At 38.9% G+C, this 24,811-nt stretch overlaps 1 protein-coding gene across 1 annotated transcript in view; it reads right to left on the reverse strand.

The window, feature by feature from the left end:
• CMTM8 (CKLF like MARVEL transmembrane domain containing 8) overlaps window positions 1–15,437 on the reverse strand; it is a 40,549-nt gene extending 25,112 nt beyond the window's left edge. The window contains exon 1 of the mRNA XM_083378672.1: window positions 15,090–15,437. Within this exon, the coding sequence (XP_083234798.1) occupies window positions 15,090–15,254 (165 nt within the window). The 5' untranslated portion in view covers window positions 15,255–15,437. The remainder of the gene's footprint in view (window positions 1–15,089) is intronic.
• Between the last annotated feature and the right edge of the window lie 9,374 nt (window positions 15,438–24,811).

Consider the following 24,811-nt stretch of genomic DNA (forward strand, 5'->3'; position numbering starts at 1 on the left):
ACAGAAGTGGCCGTTATTACCCCAAACATTTTACCAGCTTTCAGAGATTAGGATGAAAGGGTTGTGACAGCCTTGATTGTGCCTGCATGGTTTGTCTCTGTATATGGATCCTGGAGGATCCCAAGTTTTTAGAGGGTATTTGGGAGATGAAATGGCAGAAAAGACAGCTAGAGTTATTATTATAGCAAAACAAAGAGTGAATAGATAGAAGCCTTTGTTAAGGAACAAGCTGCAGTAATAAGTACATAAACTTTGCTAGTTCTATGATATCAATGGACTGCCATCCAGTGACCTTTTAAACGTGATTTGGTCCTTGCTGGAGAGGACTGGGTTGTAAGATCCCCTGCAAGCTGCGAGGTTTGTTTTTTAATGAATCTTATCGGTTTAAATCAGTTTGAATAGGCACTCTGTGCAGATCCTGTGGCAATTAAGGCATGATCTGATTATCTGGAAAGAGTTTGATATTGTTGGTACTGAAGAACTAAACTGGCTCCTTGGAACTGTGAGTGGATATGGCTGCATTTTAGAACCAGGCCTAGCTGACTCCAAATGGCGGCAAGCTTCCCAGAGACAGGTTGGTCTCAATGGCTCTTAAGGAAACAGTAACACACCCCCTCCTTAAGTACCAACGCGGGATTTAACTGTTGGATAATTTCTGATGTATCTCCAATATATCCTTTCCAAGGAAGGTTATTGAGAAAGTTATACTGAAGCTTTAAAAAGAGCCCTTGAGAAAGCTGGTTATTTAGATCCCTTTCCAGTGTTTTAGAGGTGGCAAAGTACAGAAACAGGATTGGTTATGATTGTTGAAACCTGTGGTGGAACTGGGATGGAGGTGATGAATCCAAATTGACCCTCGCTGATCTCTCAATAGTCTGATATCATTGATCATGACATATAACTCCCATCAGTCCTAGCAGTGCCAATTATGAGGAATTATAAAGTAGGCAGTCCAACAATAGATTTAAAGTTTAGGATCATAAGATACATTTCCTTACTGCCAAAGGAGATCCCGAAATTCTCTTGGATGTGAACGAAGAATATATAGAAATTGCAACAGATGCAGGAAAATCTGTTATAATTGCTTCATTGCCTAATATTTGCATATTTCTTGGCTGCAGATGAATTACAAGTTTACTATTATCTCTAAATATATTTGGCTATGTTTAATGTAGTGTGTTTGAATTTTTGTCTTTCTATAATGTAATCTAATCCAGGAAAGGAAACCACAGGGTATTTGTTCACACTTTATGTCAATCTAAAGGTGAATTAATCACATAGCTTAACATTATATATGAGCTTTAATCAAACTGGCTGGTTCATACACAGAGATGAAAAGAAGCATCACAGTCAGTAATCTACATCAAGGTTCCAAACTTCCTAAAAGTGATATAATTGGTTGTGACACAACAATAAAATATACATGGCAATAAATTTTGTGCTTGCTGGATCACTGATAACTGCTTCATTATGTGATACTGTTTGTTCCACAGACTGCCTAGAGCAGACATGTCAAACACAAGGCCCGGGGGCCGGATCCGGCCCACAAAGTGGTTTTATGTGGCCCGTGAAGCCATCCTGGAAACAGTGAGGGAACGGCCCCCACTGCCTTGGCCCTGGCCCAGAGACCCTCCTCCTGCCAGAGACCCTCAGATCTATCCCACTCCTGCCCAGGCCCCCATAGGCACCCTTGAGGCGAACAATGTAGAGCTGGCCACGCCCACCCAGTAGGCCTTACGCACTCTAGCCACGCCCACCCATTAGGCCATGCCCACCCTGGCCACGGCCCCCTGGCCCCCTGAAGGCAACTGCAATGCTGATGCGGCCCTCAATGAAATTGAGTTTGACACCCCTGGCCTAGAGGAAACACAGAAATAAATTCAAGTACTGGTTTAAAATGTACCATAAACAACTGCTTATTTGCTTTGGTTTTCTGTCTCTATTATATCAGCCGGGGGTGTCCAACTATCAGTCTATCTGACACTTGCTGAACTCCTTACATTTTACCAGACTGATGATGGAACCAACAATTTAAAATGGCAATCTTAACACATACTCATTTGGAGATATTTTATGTGCATTTAAATACACATACATAACAATCAATATTAATGGAACTGAAGTGTGAAGCAATTTTACAATATTAACCATGACTTAAATGTTAAGCGTTTGAGATCCCCATTCCAATTTTCACTATCTGCTCTGCGAATTCCTTGGAATCCATTCTCAGGGCTTTTCCCCAGAATTGTGGGAAGCTATGTCCCATTCCAGGGTCTGGGATATTCCTGGTTAGGGCTCAATTTTCAGGCTTCAATGGATAAAGTTTACTATGCCAATCAACTGAAACTAAAATTGCCTTTATTACACATAGACACCTCTCTCATAAACTTGCTATGTGAAGTGTCCAAGTCACTGACCATTAAGGTAATAGGTTAAACCAAATACTATTACAGTAGAATTCACTTCCCAGTGAGTAGTGCTACTGTAAACAATAAACCATAGTTAGAGTTTTCACATACCCTGCAAGGTGAATTAGAATTAATTAGAATTAATATGTGACCTGGCTCACATATTATAATCAGACATGAATAATTTGAGGCCCAGGACACATGCAATTCCTCCCCACAAGTAGCCATTGCATAATTTCCTGGCAATTTTAAATACTCACAATTTAAAAACAGTTTTAAAAAATGAATAGCCTTAACTTTAACCAAAACCTCTCCACTAAACCAAGGAAGTTCAGCTATACTTACATATCATCATTTGTCTATTCAGTGGGGCCCTGGTTATTCTCCTCACCAAAATGTCCCACTGCCATCAAAAAATGCTGATTCCCACCCTAAACTGTATCTTATTAGTAATAATTTAGTGAATAAAATGCAATTAGCTGGGTTCATACTTTGCTCTAATTTTAAAGTGCGGTGAACTAGAAACACTGAAATAGCTGTAATAAGTATTTGCACTGATATACAACTTTGGAAGCACTGAGGGCGGGGAATATGGAGGATTATTACTCTTCAAAAGCCAATGCATAGGAAAAATAAATATAGAATACAAAGCAAACATCACTCCCAAATAGCAGGAAACACTGTATAAAACAAATACTCTACTAAGAAACAAATACACAATGGAACAAAATTAAAAATCTTAGTAAGCTTTTCCAAGCTCATAGAGCTTAAATGACGCTTCTATGGGAAGGAAACATATTTAATTTTTTAAAAAAGACAAGAGAATTCCTTACAGTATTGAGCTTATTTCCTTCTTGTTTGTTCTGCAGATCTTCATTCAGATGAGGGTATCGCTACACATTGCATTTGACCTTCAGAACAGTAGCATTTAATTCCATGCTATTGCCTCCATTTTACATACAGCTCAGTACAATGTCAATGGAATCTATGTGCCTGAAATTTTGGATCAGGAAAATGAGAACTCTTCATGGTTAGAAGCAACAGCACTTCCCATTGATGGGAACCTTGGCTCTTCATCCTCCCTGTGGAAGTGAAGGGCTAAGGTAAATGGACCGCACGCTGGGATAGGAAGATCAAAGGACAATCTAAAAAAATGGGGCTTCCCTACAAAAGTTACTTTATGTGAATGTGGAGAAGAACAGTCCATCTCACATCTGCTATGGTACATACAACATATCCTTCAACATCTATGGAGGAAGACTCATGCTGGTAAGAAAAAATGCTGTCAGGTGGTCAAATGCTGGGTAAATGTCAATTTAGTTTTAATCCTATTTATTCTGCATACCTTTTACACATGCTATATTTCTATGACCTATTTTATTTGCTCAGTCTTGAATGTTATGTCTATAATTTGTAGGTGCTTCTGATAAATAAAGAAAGTGCTAAGGTACCATTTCAGAGCTCCCTGTAAGATAACGGAAATTGCTATGCAGCTGCACTTCAAAACAAACACTTTACTCCCACCTCCATTTAATTAACAATATGAAATATGGCTATGGAAAGGGGAATGGGACACTGGATAGAGGTTGATTTTTGGATCTCTTTTGATCAGTAGAAAGCACTATTGTTTTGCTCTGGTGTTCTTGGCATGTGAGGACAATTAAGTCTAGTTCAAAGACTAACAGTATGGAAGTTCCTGTCTGTGTGAACAACTTATGGGCAGTTTCTTATGATCAATTATGATCAATTCTCCTGTGTATGCAGAATACCTTCTTGAGTTTTCTTTTGTAACCTCCAATTTTGATCCTTATGGACAACAAAGGCTAATTAGTAAATTTACCCTTTTTTACTTCTTCTACAACAAGATAATATGGAAATTGCTTAAATAATACATTTGACCTCAAAGATTTCAGAATATTTTGATATTTACCGTACACTCTCATTTACATTACCAAAAATGTAGAGCATGCAATCCACGCACATCTACAACCTCCCCCTCCAAGAAAACATGCAGACAACTAGCAAAGAAACAACTTCAAATATCCCTAAAAAAAGTCATTTCAAATATCCCTTAAAAAGCCACATCAATAAACACACCTGAGATAAATAGGAAAACACCCCAGACTGCAGCCCCCCCTCCAAAAGGAAGGCAAGTGTTGGTAATAGGAGATTCTATCCTCAAAGGAACAGAATCATCCATCTGCAGATCGGACATACAATCCAGGGAGGTATCTTGGAGCAAAAATTAAAGATGTGGCTGAGAACCTAACCACAATGATTAGGCCCATAGATTACTACCCCTTCCTCCTCCTCCTCCACATTGGGAGGAATGACACAACAAAGAACCTGACTACAATAGTGAGAGATTACAAACAACTAGGCAATAAAGTTAAGAAGCTAGGAGCACAAGTAGTGTTCTCATCCGTACTCCCAATGAAAGGCCAACACTCACTGAGGAAAAAAAGAATTTTAGAAATAAACCATTGACTAAAGCAGGGGTGTCAAACTGCCAGTCCGCAGGCCAGATGTGTGATGTGGAAGCCATGCCCACCCCATTGCCAGCAATGGCAAAACTGTCCCGATACATCACACGACGTCACGTCACAAGTTTGACATGTCTGGGCTAAAGGGTTGGTGTCACCAAGAAAACTTTGGGTTCCTGGATTATGGACTGCATTTCCTATGTGAAGGACTCTTGGCAAGGGATGGGTTGCGCCTCATGAAAACAGGGGAAAATGTATTTGGAAAAAGACTGGCCAATCCATCAAGAGGGCTTTAAAGTAAAATTGAGGGGGAAAGGTGACCAATATTTAGAATCTCTAGAACCCCAAACCAATCATAAATCCCAAGAAAACAAATCAAACAATGAGGTAGGCAGTGATGAGTAAAAAGAAAAACTCAAAAAACAATCAGGAAATGCAGGAAACATACTCACAGGCAGGCATAAAAGTCTTAAATGCTTATATACAAATTCTCAAAGCTTGGGGAATAAACTGGAAGAATTAGAAGCAATAGTACATGATGGATGGTATGACATAGTTGGCATTACAGAAGCCTGGTGGGATGGAACCCATGAATGGAATGGACTGATGGATGGATACAAATTGTTCAAAAGAAACAGGTCTACAGAATTGCACATGATCAAAAATAAAATCTCTCCAGAAGGTATATGGGTCAATCTAAGAGAAAAAAAGTGACATTGCCATAGGTGTATATTACAGGCCACCCAACCAATCAGAAGAAATAGATGAACTCTTTGTCAACCAGTTAACAAATGTATGTAGGAAGCATACCACAGTAGTAATGGGAGACTTCAACCAGGGCTTTTTTTCTCATAGAACGCTCTGAACGGCGTTCCGGCACCTTTTTTTTTGCAAAAAAAAAAGCTTTTGCACAAGCTGTGCTGCTATTGGCTTAAACCTATTGCAGGCTTTGCTCTTTTATGATTCATGAACTTCAACTCCCAGAATTCCTGAGTCAGCTATGCTATTGGCTTTTGGAAGCCAATAGGAATTGCTGCTGAGCTTGCCAAAAGACCCGGCAGGCAAACATTGCACAGGCAAGTTGCAGCGAAGGCAGGAAGTTTGCACTCCTCCCTGCTCCCCAACTACACCATCTCAACTAGGTAAGTAAGATATTATTTGCAAATAGGATATCCAAGTATGACTCAAGAAAATTTTCCCTGCATGGAGGGAGTAGTGGTTTGTTTCACTTTGTTTTACTTTTCAAATTGCTTTAGAGAAGAAATGATGATTAGAAAAAGGCAGGAAGTAATTTTTATTAGGAAGAACTCATTTATCCCATGCTAGATCTTTGGGAGCTTAGTACCACCAGCACAGAACATTTGCTTTTCTGAAACTTCATTCAAATTCAATTCCTGATAGGGGCATTTGAAAAAAAAGTTATTTATTAAATTTATATGCTGACTATCTCACCAGGATGACTCTGAAGTCAAGGAGAGGGCTTGCAACTTCTGTTTGTAGTTATCCACATTTCTGCACACTGAGATAATCGGCCATTGTACAAATACAGAGCCTATCATGCTTTTATATTTATATGGGACAGATACATTACCTGAAATTTTTGGAATGTGTAAAAAATTTGAACCAGCCCAGAAACTCATTCCCCATTGTTTTTGTATATAGAAAGTAAACCCTGAAATAGATTTGGAAAGAGCAAGGACTTTGATTAAATGGAAATGTTGCTAAGCATAGAACTGTTGAGTTAATTTGCAGCTGTTTATGCTGTTTTCTTTTTATGTGCTTATGATTTTACATCACATTTTAAAATCAGCCAAATTGAATAGGAATAAGATTGTGACTTGAAGAATACTAATTCTGAAATATAGTAAATATCTTTAACAAGTAACGTTAAATTTTGCTTTAGTGTAATTTGCTTGTTTACTGTAGCTAAAACTGGAAATTATATTTCTAAAGCATTAGTTTGGATTATTGGAAAGAAAAAAGATTTAATATTTATAATTCAAATATATAAATATGTGAGAAACATGTTTTTAAAGATCTTTGCAGCTTGTTCTCATATATACCTTGCCACAAAGGAATAACTAAAATTATGAAATTTAGAATCCACCAAGCTTCCCTCCCATGGACAGAAGACAATCCATGGGAAATGTGAATCCGTAATCCATAGCTTTAGCAGCAATAATAAATCTAATTATGCTATGCATATTTAAGTTAGCCAAACCCTGGAACAGTGGTAGCAATCTTCTATGGTAAGCCCTTTAAGATGATATATTGTTAATCATATAAGTGAAGAAATGAGGAAAACTGTTGTTAAAGAAATTGTTTGATCCAATAATAAAATTTGATTGATAATTGATGAATCAACCACAATAAGCAAAAGTATTTTTTGATGCTGTATTTGTTTGATGCTGTATTTGTTTGATGCTGTATCGAAGGTATGGGAATGAATTCACCAGTAAATTTGGTTTTGGACTTGGTAGAACTTGAAAAAGTAACAGCAGAAGGAATATTTGATTCCTTACTCCAATGTCTTTACTCTTATGGGATGACAGAAGATTATTTGAAAAAATATTTGATTTCTCTGGCATGTGATGGCGCCGCTGTGATGATGGGATGTAAAAGTGGAGTGAAAAAATTGCTGTCAGAATGTTTTCCTTCTATTATAGTTTGGCACTGTGCTAATCACAGACTAGAATTATCAATAGGTGATGCTGCCAAGGAATAAATAGATTCCAATCATTTATTGATAAACTGTATGTCATATACCATGGTTCACCAAAGAATAGCAAAGAGTTGCATTCGTGTGCAGAATTACTGGGGACTGAGCTGCTGAAAATTGGAAGAATTTTAAGTACCCAATGGGTGTCACCTAGTTTGTTTACAGCTTTGGCTGTATGGAATAATTTTGAATCCCCTGTGTATCATTTTGAACAAGCAATGCATGATCCTACAAGAGATAAAAATGATAAATGCACTTACGATGGCTTGAAAAGAAAAATAACATCTACAGAATTTTTATTGGATCTAGGATTGATGTGTGACGCTCTCCAAGAATTGTCAGATTTAAGTTTGAATCTACAGGACCACAACATCGATTTCTATAAGGCAAATAAGAAAATAAAAATACTGGTACAAGTTTTTGAAGAAAGAAGACAGAACTTTGGGCCCTATTATAAATGTGCTGTGGCTGCTGTAAGTGATCTTCGCTTTCGTGGAATTTTACTTCACAAAAGAGATTCAAAAAAGGATCCTCCCATTGACCCAAGTATATTTTATACAAAATTGAAAGAGTCAATTGAAAAAAGATTACTTGATAGCAAAGACGATGAGTTGGCGTATTGGTCTCACGTACTTGATCAAAAACATTGGCCTGAAGATGCTAATACTCAACTGACATTTAGAGAAGTGGAAATTAGAAACTTATCAATCAGACTGCAACTAAATGAAAGAGAAATGATTTGTGGATTCCATGAATACATCCTCGAAAAGACATATCCAGAAAAACTGTTGCATTTGATACGGACTCTGAATACCATTCCTATTTCTTCAACTGAATGTGATCATGGGTTTTCACAAATGAATCTAATTGCTACCCCAAGAAGAGCTTCGTTAAAGACAATTTCAGCACTTTTGTTCATCAAACTTGTCAGACCACCTCTGAGACTTTTCGATCCTTCAAAGTACGTTGATCTGTGGTTACTCAGAGGACGACATTCGGCCATAGATACTAAGAGCAAGGAAAGGAGTCAAGAAAATTTGCCAGATGAGAATTGGAGAAAAGTTTGGAATTTTCTATGAACATTTGCTTTAAAAACAATTAAATGTATGTTAAGAATTGAATATATAATTATTTTATTATATAAATAAATATATAAATAAAATTTATATAAATAAAAGATTAACAAGATAAGAGTTCTGGCACCTTTTTTTTAAGAAAAAAAGCCCTGACTTCAACTATCCAGATATCAACTGGGAGACAAATTCTGCAGTGACCAGGAGATCAAACCAACCTAGCTGACAACTTTGTCACACAAAAGATGGAGGAGGGAACTAGAGGTAAAGCTATCCTGGACTTAATTCTTACTAATAGAGAAGAAGTGATAGAGGGAGTTGAAGTTGCCAGAACCTTGGGTGAAAGTGACCACGTCATACTGGAATTTAATATAATGCAAATACTAGCAAAAGAAAACAATTCAACCAGTGTCTTAAACTTCAACAACTGACGTTAACAAACTCAGAGAGAACCTAGGAAAGATCCCATGGATGAAAATCCTAAAGGGGAAAACAACCCAAGAAGCATGGAAAACTCTGAAAAATGCGATCATAAAAGCCCACATCAGCACAATACCACTGAAAAAGAAAAACAAGAAATTCAAGAAGAATCCAACATAGCTGCACAAAGATCTCTCTGACAAACTGACAGACAAAAAGGACAAATACAAAAAATGGAAAGAGGGGCACATAACTAAGACCAATTATCAGCAGACAGGCAGAATGTGCAAAGATGAAGTCAGGAAAGCAAAGGTGCAGAACGAACGACTTGCAACAGAATCAAGAATAATAATAAAAAGTTTCTTCCAACATATTAACAACAAGAAAAAAGTCAAGGAAACTGTAGGCCCACTAAAGAGAGAAGATGGCAAGGAAATAACAGGCAGCAGAGAGAAAGCAGAGCTACTTAACTCACATTCATACGCAAAAAGAAACTATAGCCCAACATACAAAAAAAACCACTGCAAAAGACAAACTAGAAACAAAAATTAAAATAAGCAAGAAAATGGTAAGAGAACACCTATCTGACCTTGCCGAATATAAACCACCGGGGCCTGAGAGATTATATCCCAGAGTTCTGAAGGAGCTGGCAGATGTTATCTCAGAACCATTGCACAATATTTCATAAATCCTGGAGCACTGTGGAAGTACCTGAGGATTGGAAAAAGGCTGATGTGTTTCCCATCTTCAAGAAAGGGGGGGAAACGGACCCAGGAAACTACAGACCAATCAGTTTAACATCAATAGCTGTGAAGATCCTAGAAAAGATAATAAAAAACAGCAAACAACTAGAAGCAAACAAAGTTATAAATAGTAGCCAGCACGGGTTTGGTAAAAACAGATCATGCCAAACCAATCTTTTTTTTTAAATTCCATTTATATCCCGCCCTTCTCCGAAGACTCAGGGCGGCTTACAAGCTTAGCAGTAGCCTTCATTCTATGTATATGCCTGCTTATTAGGGCTTTCACACACCCCCCAAGCGGCATTATTACAAAGTCAGCTTAATTGCCCCCAACAATCTGGGTCCTCATTTTACCTACCTCAGAAGGATGGAAGGCTGAGTCAACCTTGAGTCTGGTGGGATGCGAACCTGCACTAATTGCAGGCAGCTGGTGTTACTTAAAGAGGCATTAGCCCACTGCTCCACCAAGGCTGTTTCATTGTTTGATAAAGTGACTAAAGTAGTAGACCAGTGAAATGCAGCATTACGTAGTATATTTAGATTCCATAAGGCATTTGACAAGGTACACCACAACCTACTCCTTGGTAAGCTAGAAAAAGGTGGAATAGACAACATCACCACCAGATGGATCTGTAGCTGGCTGGCAAACTGTACTCAACGAGTAGTCCTCAATGGCACTACATCCACATGGAGAAAAATAAGCAGTGGGGTACTACAAGATTCTGTCTTAGGCCCAGTACTCTTCAATATCTTCATCAATGAATTAGATGAGAGAATTGAAGGGGAACTCATCAATTTCACAGATGACACCAAACTGGCAGGAGTACCCAACACCCCAGAAGACAAACTCAGGATCCAAAAAGATCTTGACAAATTTGAACAATGGGTCCTATCCAACAAAATGAATTTCAATGTGGAAAAAAGCAAAGTTTTACATTTAGGCAGGAAAAACCAAAGGTACAAGTACAGATTGGGCGAGACCTGGTTTAAAAACAGTACCTGTGACCTTTGAGTCCTAGTGGACGATCACTTGACTATGAGCCAGCAGTGTGCAGCAGCAGGCAAAAAAGGTAATACAATCCTGGGTTGTATAAACAAAGGCATAGAATCAAGATCATGTGAAGCATTAGTAAAGGTAAAGGTAAAGGTTCCCCCGCACATGCGTGCTAGTTGTTTCCAACTCTAGGTGCCGGTGCTCATCTCCATTTCAAAGCTGAAGAGCCAGCGCTTGTCCGAGGACATCTCCATGGTCATGTGGCCGGCATGACTAGATGCCAAAGGCGCACGGGACGCTGTTACCTTCCCACCGTAGTGGTCCCTATTTTTCTACTTGCGTTTTTACGTGCTTTCGAACTGCTAGGTTGGCAGAAGCTGGGATGAGTAACAGGCACTCACTGTGTTACACGGCACTCGGGATTTGACCCGCCAAACTGCCGACCTTCTGATCGACAAGCTCAGCGTCCTAACCCACTGAGCCACCACATCCCTGAAGCATTAGTACCACTTTATAAAACACTAATAAGACCGCACCTGGAATAATGTAGCCAATTCTGATCACTGTATCACAAAAAAAAAAATGTTCAGAGTTTGGAGAAAATTCAGAGAAGAGCAACTAAGATGATTAAAAGCCTGGAGATTAAAACATACGAAGAACGACTGCAGGACTTGGGTTTGGCTAGTCTAAAGAAAAGAAGAAATAGGGGAGACATGATAGCAGTATTCCATTATTTGATGGGCTGCCACCAAGAAAAGGGGGTCACCAGAGGGCAGGACACGAAACAATGGTTGGAAACTGATCAAAGAGAGAAGCAACCTGGAATTAAGGTGGGGAACTACGGCCCCTTTATGACTTGTGCACTTCAACTCCCAGAATTCCCGAAACAGCATTGAAGTCCACAAGTCATAAAAGGGCCATAGTTCCCACCCTGATTTATACTGACAAAATGTCACTTCAATTTCTCAGGCCTCTGTATGAATATCTGTTTAAAGATTTTCACTTGCAGCCTATCTTTGCTGAAGGTTGGATTTATTTCAGCCTTGTTCTTTTTAACAACTTCTATATTTTTGATCCATACACTCATAATATCATTTTCTGCTAATTTTTCTAACTATTGTTGACTTCCTTTTATATTGTATTTATTATTGTATACTTTTATGAAGTTCATGAATTCTATTTTGAAGCGACTCAGGGAAGCAGACTGTTAGGTAATACAGAAATGCAATAAGAAAGCATACAATAATATTTAACTTTCAGACAAAAACATGGGTAAGCATAAGGTTCCATTTTGAGAGGCTTACCTTGACAGACTATTTTACTGCTGCTAATTTTAGTCATCAGTATATATTGTACAGCATTTTAATATTGGTGATGCATTTTTTAAATAAGTCAAATACATTTGTTAATTATAAACACAAATATAACACACTGATTTATGAGTCCTGCTTTGTTTTGTTTTGTAACATTAAATGTTACAACTGTTTTAAATTATGTTTTTCATTAAGTTGCCTATTGCAAATACTAGGGTTGCGGGGATAAATAATTAAATCAGGGGTGGATAACCTGAATCCCATGGTTTCATCTTATAATTCCTCCCCCGCCCCCCATTTCTCATTTGTCTTTTTTAGCCTGCTCTGAATACACTAAATTTTAGGAGTGCTGCTGACAAAAAAGTTATTTTTTCCTATCATTTTAACTCAGACAACACAGAAAGTTAAAGTCTTAAATTGACTTCCACAGCTGGGGGGCAGCACAAAATTCCATAAAATCCAGGCTCCATCTCCATGTTGATGCAGCTGCCTCATTTGGCATCATATTCCCTGACAGTGAAGACCCAAGTCTTTCAAAAATGTGTAGCTGTGGCTAAGAAGGCCCACCATTATTTTTAACATACTCTATGAAACCAGTGAATAGATAACATAAATCTACAAAATATCCCCAGCTTTCTACTGTAATTCTGATAATTAAATACCCCAAACATCTCCAGATTCCCTTCTCTTCCTAGCTACACTCATACAGTGCATATTACCGGAGTGGATTTCTGGACTGATGTCTGCATGCCTCAACAGCATTTTACCTCTTCATGGTCAGTAGGTTAACAGAATAAGATATGACCAGATAGGAATAAAGCCTGTCCTGCATGCATAGTGTCATTCTGCTCCAGGAACAAGAACAACAGGATTCAGCTGATGCTGAAGCAGTCCTTGGCAATCCAATACCCATAGCAATTACTAGATCATCCTATATTCCCACTTGAATAAAACTGCTTAAGTCAAACCCAGGGAACTTCCCAACTTTTTCATTCCAGCACTGCAAAGTTAGAAAATTTATACATGCTCCAGCCAGCTGAACATATTCTCTGTACAAGCTTTCAGCTGTCCTAAATCCAGGGCTTTTTTCCTCATAGAACGCTCAGAACGGAGTTCCGGCACCTTTTTTGGATGGAACCTTGTAGGGTAGGCAAGGCGGGTTGTATGACATGTGTGAGTTCCAGCACCTTTTTCTTTTACAAAAAAAGCACTGCCTAAATCTAATTTTCATCTCAACAAATGGAGAAAACCAACTACTAAGAGTGTCAACTAGACATATATAGAATGGGACTGAACTGCAGAGTAAGAAAACAGATGTAGCACTTCGGAAAAGGATCCAGCTTAACAGTGGTTGCCTACAGATCTTATCTTATAGGAAGACAGAAAAATTCTTGTAGCTTTTCAATAATGGCCCATAAAGCAATAATTCTTACCTTTCTTTTCTGCAGGGCAGAAACAGGAAACCTATTTATTGCAAAGCTTCAGGGAAATAAATTACATGAGTGGGCTTTAATAAGTTTAAGGTAAAGGTAAAGGTTCCCCCGCACATGCGTGCTAGTCCTTTCCAACTCTAGGGGCCGGTGCTCATCTCTGTTTCAAAGTCGAAGAGCCAGTGCTTGTCCGAGGACATCTCCGTGGTCATGTGGCCGGCATGACTAGACACCAGAGGCGCACGGAACGCTGTTACCTTCCCACCATAGTGGTCCCTATTTTTCTACTTGCATTTTTACATGCTTTCGAACTGCTAGGTTGGCAGAAGCTGGGACGAGTAACAGGCGCTCACTCTGCTACACGGCACTCGGGATTCGACCTGCCAAACTGCCGATCTTCTGATCGACAAGCTCAGCGTCCTAACCCACTGAGCCACCGCGTCCCTTTTAATAAGTTTATTAATCCTTAATTTGCTAGATGAAACTATATTCTTATCTCTGATGTAATTGACAAATAGAGCTATTTTTCTAGAGAAAAATATTGTCTTATAAGATTTACAAAGAAATTGCATGTTGCTTGATTATATAATTTGCACCAAGGCTTGGCAGTATAAAATGGTTTCACCATCAATAGTCCTGGTATATCTGAAAGTTTTGCACATTTTCAGGGTACTCACAATGTGAATTGAGTATATGTTTTCATTTTTTACCTCCACGTCAGTCTTGGTGATTACATGAACAAGTTCCTGCAGTATTCTTGGCAACATTTTTGAAGGGGTTGGCTATTGTCTTCCTCCTAGGGCTTACAGCCAAAACTGATCCAAAGTCACCCAGCTGGTTCCTAGCGATTAAGGTGCTCCCAGTCCAGCACCTTAACTACTAGACCAAATTGGCTTTTACACATGTCAAAATGAATAAATCAGACCCTTCATAGTTTTAAAATATGGCCAGGTTTTCAGAAAGCATGTCATTATAAGTTAATTCATTACACTGCTTAGACATTTAAAACATCCTTCTGAATTTCGAGGCCTCATCTTTAGAAAAACTTAAAAACGATATGTGAAAAGAAGTGAAAATACCAAAAAGACATGATGGGAAAAGTTTTAAAGAGAAGAGGGAGAAGGCTGCTTAAATTTAAAGCTTCCGCCTGGCTTTTAGGTAAATGTCCTTTCTTGCCGGTTATCTTGGCTACGGAACTTGTTTGTGGTTTGCTTTGAGTGAAGAGTGGTAGGTAGGAGGTGGAAATCTCAAATCCTAGCAGCTGTGTTAACAAAGTTAAAACAACCCGATTTCCTGCCCTTGCAAGTCATAGTGACTAATAAGCTAAGCACGTGGAGTGTGTACACAAAGCCCCTAAACCAAAATGGGGCTTGAGGTAACGTGAGAATACAGGCTTTTGTTGGCGCGTATGTTTACATTCAGAAGCCAAGTAAGTTTGCGGGACTTACTTCTACCAACATAGATTTTGCATTGCCTACGACCGCCTATTGGAAGTGCCAGACTTACTATCTCCACCACCATGAGGACTCCAGGAGTCGTCTTTAGAAATTCTTTGTCATAAGCCAGCGTGCTGGATCTGGATGTGAAAGTAGCCGCGAAGGAGCTGCTGGTTGTGGTCACGGTGTGCGAACGAGCGCGCTCCTGGTGGCTCTCGCGGGGCGGCTGTTCCATCTTCAGCTGCAAGCAGGAACCCTGTCGAGAGGCTGATCGCTCGCTGCCGCAGCCAAAGGCAAGCTCTTCAATCCAAAGGCTCTGGACTTGTGGCCGAAAGTTGCCGTCCGGAGAAGCAAATTACGCGCAGGGTTGTTCCGGAGGCGCAAGTTTTAGCGCAGCGACCGCAAGCGTCGCTGTGAAAAGCCCGCTGGCAGGATTCCAGGGGGCAGAGCTAAGGGGACGCACGCGGGCGGGGAGGGGAGAGGCTTCCGTCACCTGGGGCCGTACAGTTTGGGGAGGGGTCGGGGAAAAGGAAAAGCAGGGTTACACTACTTCCCAGCTCTATTACTGCTTGTTCCCAAATTGGCTCGGTTTGGAATTTTGCCGAGCTAATAAGAAACGTTATCTTGACCGACTCTACTGTTGGCTGGCAACACTTATCTGGGTAGGCGCCTCTGAAGTGAGTTCGAATTCCGCAAGAGGTAATAAGAGATATGGCTGGATCGAACAGAAATCTTGAAGGATTACATCAGAAAATACATAATTGTCGTTAATCAGTATCTCCTTCACCACCTCCTGTTGATTATGATTGTTAGCTACGAGAATCACAAATTCAAAACCAGTTGCAAATACAAATTTCTTGTATTTTCTTGGGTTTTTTTACTCTTGGTTTTGCTTTGTTAATAGAACAACCGCCCCTCCTGAGAACCTACGCGCGACTTTCAATATAGCTATTGAATATTTTTGTGAGCCATTCTGAGTTTTAAATGGTTTGTAAGGCAGACTGCACATTTTAATAGCAGTGAATGTAGCATGTTAATTGCCTTGAACACAGGCATACTGTATGCTTGGCAAACAGTCCATACAAAGACTATATACTTGATCAAACTCAGCATAAAAAATGAATACTAATGCTATCCCTGATGTAATGCCAACTCGAGTTAATCATGTGGCACTCCGAGTACATGGATAATAAAACAAGCTGATCTTCAACAGAACTGTGCACTTTAACAAAATTACACTATCAATATATACTTCTCTTGTTTGAACAAACTACAGTTCCGTGGCTGTAAGGTATGTCTGAAATTTTAAAAAATATAAACTCCTGAAAGACCAAATTACCCCTTTAATATTTCCCAAGGAAACTACATGATCCTGCCCATGCAGTCACCAAGAGATGGGTTTAAATAAAAGTAAATTTTACTTGCAGTATGCAGCAATTTTCATACTGGGTGGTTTTATATCAAATAACTTTACATATGAAACTTGTGACATATTTATGATATTCCCACAACAAGCTAAGCTACATTTTCCCAGTTTATTGAATGCATAACTGTTGGTTCAGACAAACAAACACACTGTGTTTTGGCTTGAATCCAACTTATAGTCTTTGCATCACAGCAATTGCAGTTCATTGTTGCTTATCGCATGACTAATATTTAAAAGGCACGTTATAATCCTTTACGGATTTGCAGTTTCCTGCCTGGTGCCCTCCTCACTGCTGGCTAGGAATTATTGGGCGGGAGGGAGAATATTTTTTTTATTCCACCTTTATTATATTTATAAATAACTGAGGGCTGATAACATATCTAATACTTCTGCTAGTTTCCTCATAACAACAACCACATATGGTGAGTTGAAAGATTTGGAGTGGTGCCTTAATCTAAAAGCTGTGCATATGAAAAGCTTAATATGAGGGGATAAACATGTCATTCCCATCTTGATATTCTGGTATTTTATGCTGTTTCTAAAACATCAGGTATTTTTAAAATCAGCCCTCCATTCTTTCTGCAAATTTTAATTTGTATCCATGAAGAGGATCCATCATACTTGGTCCAAATGTCCTCTCAGTGTTGGGATCCAGATTTGCATATGGTCTAAGTATCTGAACCAAAGATGCATAAACTTGATTTTTTTAAAAGCAATATTGGAGAACAGAGATCATGCACTTGTACTTCTGTGCACTAGAATCTATACATAGAAGCCCCTATACAGATTTGTAATTCTGCTTGTGGTCACTCGTCATGTTGAGAGGCTAAAGCTAGTGGGCATAGTCCTATTTTATATACATGCACATGCATTTATTTTTTGTGACAGATGATTCAACAAAGATGTATTCTTTTTTAGGAGACACGCATGTATTTTTGCAGAAATGTACTTAGCACAAATGATAAAGAAGCTTATTTGCTCATTGTGTTAGGCAGGTTGTCCCAATTTAATGGTTTCTACATGTGTTGGAATACGTAATAGTTAAGATTTTGGACTGACACCAAGAAAATCAAGTATTAGTTTATTTTCAGCCATGAATTCAAGGGGTATTTTGGGGTCAGTCCCTCTCAGACCAATTGCCTTCCAGGATCACACTTTTGGGGTTAAACAGGAAGTAGGGACTCTCTCCCCAAGAATTTAGTTGCAAAAATAATTTATTTCCTATTGGACAGCACTTCATTTTTAAATTACAAAAATAAATTCCTTTCAGAACCAAACAGCTATCATTTGTTTACCTTTCCCCAAAAGGAAATTTCACACCTATTTTACATCACTTTCATTTCCACCAATTGGCAGATTGGCCAGGGTTAATGTAACTTTCTTAAACATATCAAGGCTGTTATTTCACAAAGGCAGCATTTCATAACCAAAGGCCATGTTGCATTATAGTGGCTGAAATTCAATAAGATTAAATTCCTTACATCCCCTTTGTCATTCTTTTTGAACTGCACCCATTAGTAGCATTCCTTAACTTAAGGAATTCCTCTTATCCCACAATGGGCCAATTTTTCCCAAATCAATTCTGTCAGGTACAATTGTAATACTTCACTTTGCAATTACATAGTTAAGAAATATTTTTACAACATGGCCCAATCATTTTAGCTTTGTTAGAACTCAAGACCGTAAGTCTCTTCTAAGAACATTGTTTTTTGTTCTGCAGCTTTATTCTAACAAATAAAATTGAAAGTTGCTGAGAGACCAACAAAAGTGACATTTTCTTACATATAGATAGTATCATAGACAAAATAATTAAATGCTGCCAACTGAACAGCATCTCACTGCCATATAGTCAGTGAGAAAGAAGAAACCAGTTACCTTATTATTAACCCTCCCCCACAAAAAAATGCAACATGTAGATTTATCTTTGTATAAGCCTGTATAATGTGATTGCCATAATTCTGAATCCTGAATCCATTTAGCCAGCAGAAAAATTTCATAGAGTACACCACTGCTGTTATTATGTATGTTAGTATGACGAAAAAGAATGTGAAAAAATTCCTGGTTTGAAAAATAAAAGTTGCATACTTTTTATAAAAATTAGTTTTATTCTGTGCAGAATGGAAGCAGAATATATTTTAAATATTTTTAATGCAAGACATTATGTTGAATTGTAGATAATAATCCTGTACAAAAAACACTAGAAAATTCCTGGATGCTTGGCATTCAGACAAATCAGCCATTGAAAGAAACTATATTTGTTGTTGTTCACTCACTGAATTATGTCTGATTTTTTTTGCAACCCTTTAGATCAGACATGTCAAACAAAGGCACGGGGGCCAGATGTGGCCCGCGAAGTGGTTTCATGCGGCCCGCGAAGCCGTCCTGGAAACAGTGAGGGAACGGCCCCCACTGCCTTGGCCCTGGCCCAGAGTCCCTCCTTCTGCCAGAGACCCTCAGATCTGCCCCACTCTTGCCCAGACCCCCATAGGCACCCTTGATGTGAACGATGTAGAGCTGGCCACGTCCACCCAGTAGGCCATACGCACTCTAGCCATGCCCACCCAGTAGGCCACACCCACCCTGGCCATACCCACCCGGCCCCTTGAGGGCAACCGCAATGCTGATGCGGCCCTCAATGAAATTGAGTTTGACACCCCTGCTTTAGATCATAGCACACCAGGCTCCCCTGTCCTCCAGAGTTTCCTCAAGTTTGCCCAAATTCATGTTCACTGTGAACCCTAAACAATAAACTACTACACTCATCAAAATTGGCAAGGCAAGTTAATTTATATAAACAGGGAGAAAACCCCACACCTACTTACACTGATGATGTTACTTAGTTGGATAATGAAATATCTGCAAACAAACAACCAGACTCAGAGAACACAAAGGATTCCATGTTAAGTATTCTAGAGTTACTATTTTGCTCTTTTCCAACCTGATTCCTTCCATATGTATAAAATCACAAATTATTGTCATGCTGGTTAGCTATTGATGGGCATTGTATTCCATTACATCTAGACATTGTCAGAAGCTATTATTAAAAGAAACCTGCTGGATGTAGACTAGATACTAAGAAATTACTATTCTAATTTCTAATTTCTTTAAAATTTATCAAAAGATAATAGTTAAGGAAAAGAACACCAGAACAACAAAGGCCCGATTATATATTATTAGTTTGCAATGCAAATAATAGTCTCATGAAAAGGGACAGATACAAGTCAAAATTAGTCTAATAAAAATTACAGGATCATTCTGGCTCTTATTGACAGTATTTTTAATATTCTTCCCAGATGATTACTAAGCTCTAAATGGCCATGATGGCACTGTGGTTAAAGACCCTGACCTTATCAGCTGGAAAGCTGACAGTCCAGGTTGGAGATCAAAGTGCTGCATGATGGGGTGAGCTCTTGTTACTTGCCCCAGCTCCTGCCAACCTTGAAGTTCAAAAGCATGCAAATGCGAGTAGATAAATAAGTACCACTTCAGTGGAAAGGTACCTCCATTCCGTGCATCTTGGTGTACAGTCATTCTGACCACACGACCAAGAACGCATCTTTGGACAACACTGGCTCCCTCTGCCAAGAAACGGAGATGAACACTGCCCCTATACTCAGACATGATTGGACAGGGGAAACCTTTACCTTTACATGACCATGAAAAGCCAAGCCAGCCATATAATTTTAGCAAAATCCTGCACGAAAGCTTCATTTCCAAAATGGATTACAAGAATAAAGTGGATATAAATTGCCCAATATGGCTAGGAAAAAAGGAAAATTGCAAATCCTGTAGATTAAACACCCTAAAAGTTCCTATAACCTGTTTACAGATGTTTTGTAATAACAGCTGTGTGAATCCAAAAATTTTTAAACACAAACAGCAGATAGCAATGCAAATAGTACCATATGAACAAGCCAATATTTCACCCCCTCCCCTGATAACTCATACTAATGTACAAAAGCTAGTGATTTCTAGAATCTGCTAAATTGTACTTGCAACTGGCTAAGATTTGTTCTGGCTTCATTCTGTTCTGCCAGATTTCATTTTAGTTCCACCCCATCCTGTTCTATCCTTTTCTATATTGGTTCTTTTGGAAGAAACTTCAGACCAGACTGTGCTTCAAGAAGGACATATATTTAGACTTGCAGCTTCCTGAAGAGAGAGAGAGAAAAGAAGTCCTGACCGAATCTCAATCTGCTATATTTACAAAGCATAAAAGACTTTTGTGTTGGAGTTTTGATCACAATGTTATTATTTTCTTAACATCTTCCATTAAATAGTCATACCTACCTACAAATGTGACAAGTATGAAACAGCAAGGAAGGTAATTTAATACACTGAACTGGTTTTTCGCAGAGGTTTAAAAGTAGCTGTACAATACAGAGCAAAAAAAAAATCACAAGCTAACTTGGTAAATGATCTAAGCTCTGATAACATTTTAAAAACAAGCAAATGATGGTATCTTTTGATAAAACTAGAACCAACAAGTGAGAACAATGTTTATGTAAACCTACAGAAATTTAACTGAAGGAACAGAAAACTGAAAATACCTGTACCTTTAATCTGTAATAAAACAGAATCATTCATTGTGAATGCTTCAGTGGTAGCTTAGTACCCAACTGCTTTGAAACTCATAGAATTTTGTGTTCAGCGCATATTGATGGGAAAAATTTTGTCCTGGTACTCATCATCAGATTCAAGGTGCTGGTGATGACCTATAAAGCCCTAATTGGTGAGGGTCCGGGATATTTGAGGGAACACCTGCTGCCAGCATCAAGTTCCCTTCGTCCAGTGCGCTCCCACAGGGTGGGTCTCCTCAGGGTGTCGCCGGTTAAAGATTGCCGGCGGGTAACACCCAGGGGTAGGGCCTTCTCAGTGGGTGCGCCTGCCCTGTGGAACCAGCGGCCTGCGGAGCTTAGGACTGCCCCCAACCTCCGTTCATTCCGCCGGGACCTGAAGACCTGGCTCTTCGAGCTCTCTGGCCCAGGCTGAGAATTTTTTTAATTTTAATTTTAACTGGGTTTTAATTTTCTCAGGGTTAATCTTTTAAAATTTGTTTTAACGTTTGTATTGACTTTCTTTTAAATGCCCTGTAAACCGCCCTGAGTCCTTCGGGAAAGGGCGGTATATAAATCTAAATAAAATAAAAATTAAAAATAAAATAAATTTATTTGATACTCAATGCACAAGTTAGAACATGTCGTTGTTGGCTGCCTTGTGACTCACTATATTATTATGCAAAAAAAATTCTTGGTACTCATCACGTTTGGTACTCATCGTGCCTCCTGGAACCAATTAACGATCAGTACCAAGGTACCACTGTATATAACCACTTGAAATGCTGATAGGTACTGAAAGGACATGTCAAAATATAAATGTATTGTATTGTATGCCTCAGACAATTATTTTTATTTTTCTAAGTTTTAATTTTCTGATTCCTATTTTGGGATTTCTCACCTTTTATTGTCTCTACCCTACAGAGATAATAAAAATGCATTTCTGAATTGAGTGAATTTATGTATTGCACCTGCAATACACTTGTCACCTTTTTCCAATTTTTTTCCAGTTTTAGCTTTGAGTGTTAGACTTTAACTCCAGGGTTAAATGTATTTTGATTCTAGTTCTCCAAGATACATACATGGGCATACATGAACACTAAAATCCAGTGTCCTACACAACTTTGGCTAGTAAAATTCATTTTGAAAAGTTAGGATAATGTTCATTTTTATGAGGATAACTTTATAATCTTGTAGTGTTCCAAAGATATAACATTTGATTCTTTCTTGAGGATCTAAACATAAAATCCCATTATTGTCTTTTTCACTCCCTTTATATCTTCTTGATCAGTGAAGATCAATCTATATATGCTTATTTATTTACAATAAACACAACTGCATTTATTACAAAATCAATTTAAAGTGTTGAATTTTAAAACGCCATAACCAGATTGCTAATTAGATGCTTCTGTTATTTGTAAAAAAAAATGTTATCATGCAATATTCAAGGAAGACTATACAGTACCACTGGTTTGGATTGGTAATTAGAAATATGTTGATACTGAAGACTGACTGCCATGTCTTCTGTACTGTTATTGAAGAAAGGGAAAGTACATAATTTTTGAAACATCCTCAAACTATTCCAGTATTTACATTTGATCCAGCTTGTAAGTGGAAATTATATTTTTGTACAATTTGGCTATTGCATTGTCAGACGTATACAGTAAAATCAGAGATTACAATTTGAGAAGGCTTCCTAAAGACTGCAAGGCAGTGACTTTTCATAGTGAAAAAAAAGAAAAGAAAAATAAACAAAATGTACAATGGCTTTGTTATCTATTACCAGATATGTTATACTCCTTTGTAACTTATGCTCATGATGTATGTTGAGAAAGAAAGCAAGAACATTGTGGCAAGAGGAAATGAAAATTCTAGTCCTACATGTCTGAAGAGTGCCAAGCCTGGAAACTGACGTACAAACCCATATTTATGCATCAATGAAGATTCCCAAAGTGAGTAACTGCCATGAAAATCCGAATCAGCCAGTTTTCTTCATTGCAGATAGACATCAGGACAATTCATAATATTTATTATACAGCGGTTATGTGTTTGACAAACAGCTGCAACAGGAAATTTCAGTTTCTGAAAATAGCTTTATTTATAGGTAAATATACTGTTGAAATCAGAGGAGCACCAGGGATCATATCAAGTAGGCTGCTAACGATCTAATATCACCTCCATCAAAATTGTTATTTTTTCACAACATTTCCCATCTGATTCAAGACAACCTTACAAATAATCAAGGTCCACAGGGTCTAAGACAAGGGTTTTCAAACTTGGCCCTTTTATGACTTGTGGACCAACTCCCAGTGTCTGGCTGAGGAATTCTGGGAGTTGAAGTCCACAAGGGCCAAGTTTGAAGACCCCTGGTCTAAGACAACTCACAACCGCCACCCTGTCCCTCTCGTCCCAGCCGACTCCCTTGCCATGGATAACTTGTCACGGACAACTCACCATGAGAGAAGGTAGGAGACCCCCCTTCAGGCTCCATCTGGTCATCTCCTACATCTAATCCTTGAGTTATGACAGTAATGAAGCCTGCCCATTACTGTCACAAGTCAGGATGATTGTTAAGTGAACTACCTCATTAACAACCTCACTATCCCTGCTTCTCCAATGCATTTGTTAAATGAATTCATGGGTCGTTAAGTGGAGCATGGAGTGCCTCAGGAATGTAGGAAGAGTCTGGGAAGCCTAATGCAGGCATAAATAAACCTGCATGGAGCCTCCCAAAGCCTTTCCCCATCCCTTGAGATATTCCACGCTATGCTTCCTTTCCCATAGGCTTGTAAGCCTGTCCTTACTCCATTCTGTCACAATTATGCACTTAGTTTTTGAAGTTCCTCAGAGTTCAGGAAGTCTAGGTAGGGAATGAGAACACGCCGTTCAGTTCCTGGGCCATGTGGCACAATTGAGAAGAAATCTTGCTGGTTTTCCTTTTGTCACTTGTTTTGTGCTAGCACTGCTAATGCTGGGGGAGCTAATGCTGGTGCTAGCAAAGAGAACAAATCCTGCCAGTTTTCTTCTCATTGCTAGCCTTAAGTTCCCCAAGCATTAGCAATAAAAAGTAGTGTAAAGCTAGCAGAACTAACACTGGGGGAGCTAAGGCTAGGGATAAAATGAAAACCAGCAAAATTTATTCTCCTTGATAGTATCCTGTGGCTCAGCAACAGAGCGGCCTATTCTCCTTCCCTATCCTGACTTCTGAGCTCTGGATACCTTCTAAAGGTAAGAGAGGGAATAGGGACTGGGGGTGGGGAGGTGTGTGTGGAATCCGGTGAGGTGGCAAAGCAGGCCCAGTCCTTGGTGGGACCTGGTGGGACAGGATGGAAGGAAAATAGGTGGGTGGATGAGCTGCAACGTCTCTGCAATTAGTCATAAGAGCAAATGAGACAGGTGCACTGCACACACCTTAATTTTGAAACAGGGTGATATGTAGCTTTTTTTGGGGGGGGGCTTATAGTAATTTCAAACAGTCATTAAATGTCATCATAACTGAAGGACTACCTATATAGGAAGTAACTCAAGCTGTATTTCTATCTGGTTGCCAACATGATGTCTTAAATTCATGTATGTATCACTTTATTGCAATTCTCCTTGAGCTTTCTTGGAATTAATGAGAATATAAATATAAGCTTAATGCAGACTCCCTGCATTCCTTTTGTGGCTTCCAATCGTGATGTGAACTGTGCTGTTGAAATTCATCATCTTCATCATGATAAATAGCAACATATCTCCTACAGAATGCTAACTTTGTTCCTTAACTATTCTCTTAAGAATCACTTATTACATTGTACTTCTTTTTGTGGG

This window comes from Vipera ursinii (genome assembly GCF_947247035.1).
Source record: "Vipera ursinii genome assembly, chromosome: Z".
NCBI classification, from domain to species: Eukaryota; Metazoa; Chordata; class Lepidosauria; order Squamata; family Viperidae; genus Vipera; species Vipera ursinii.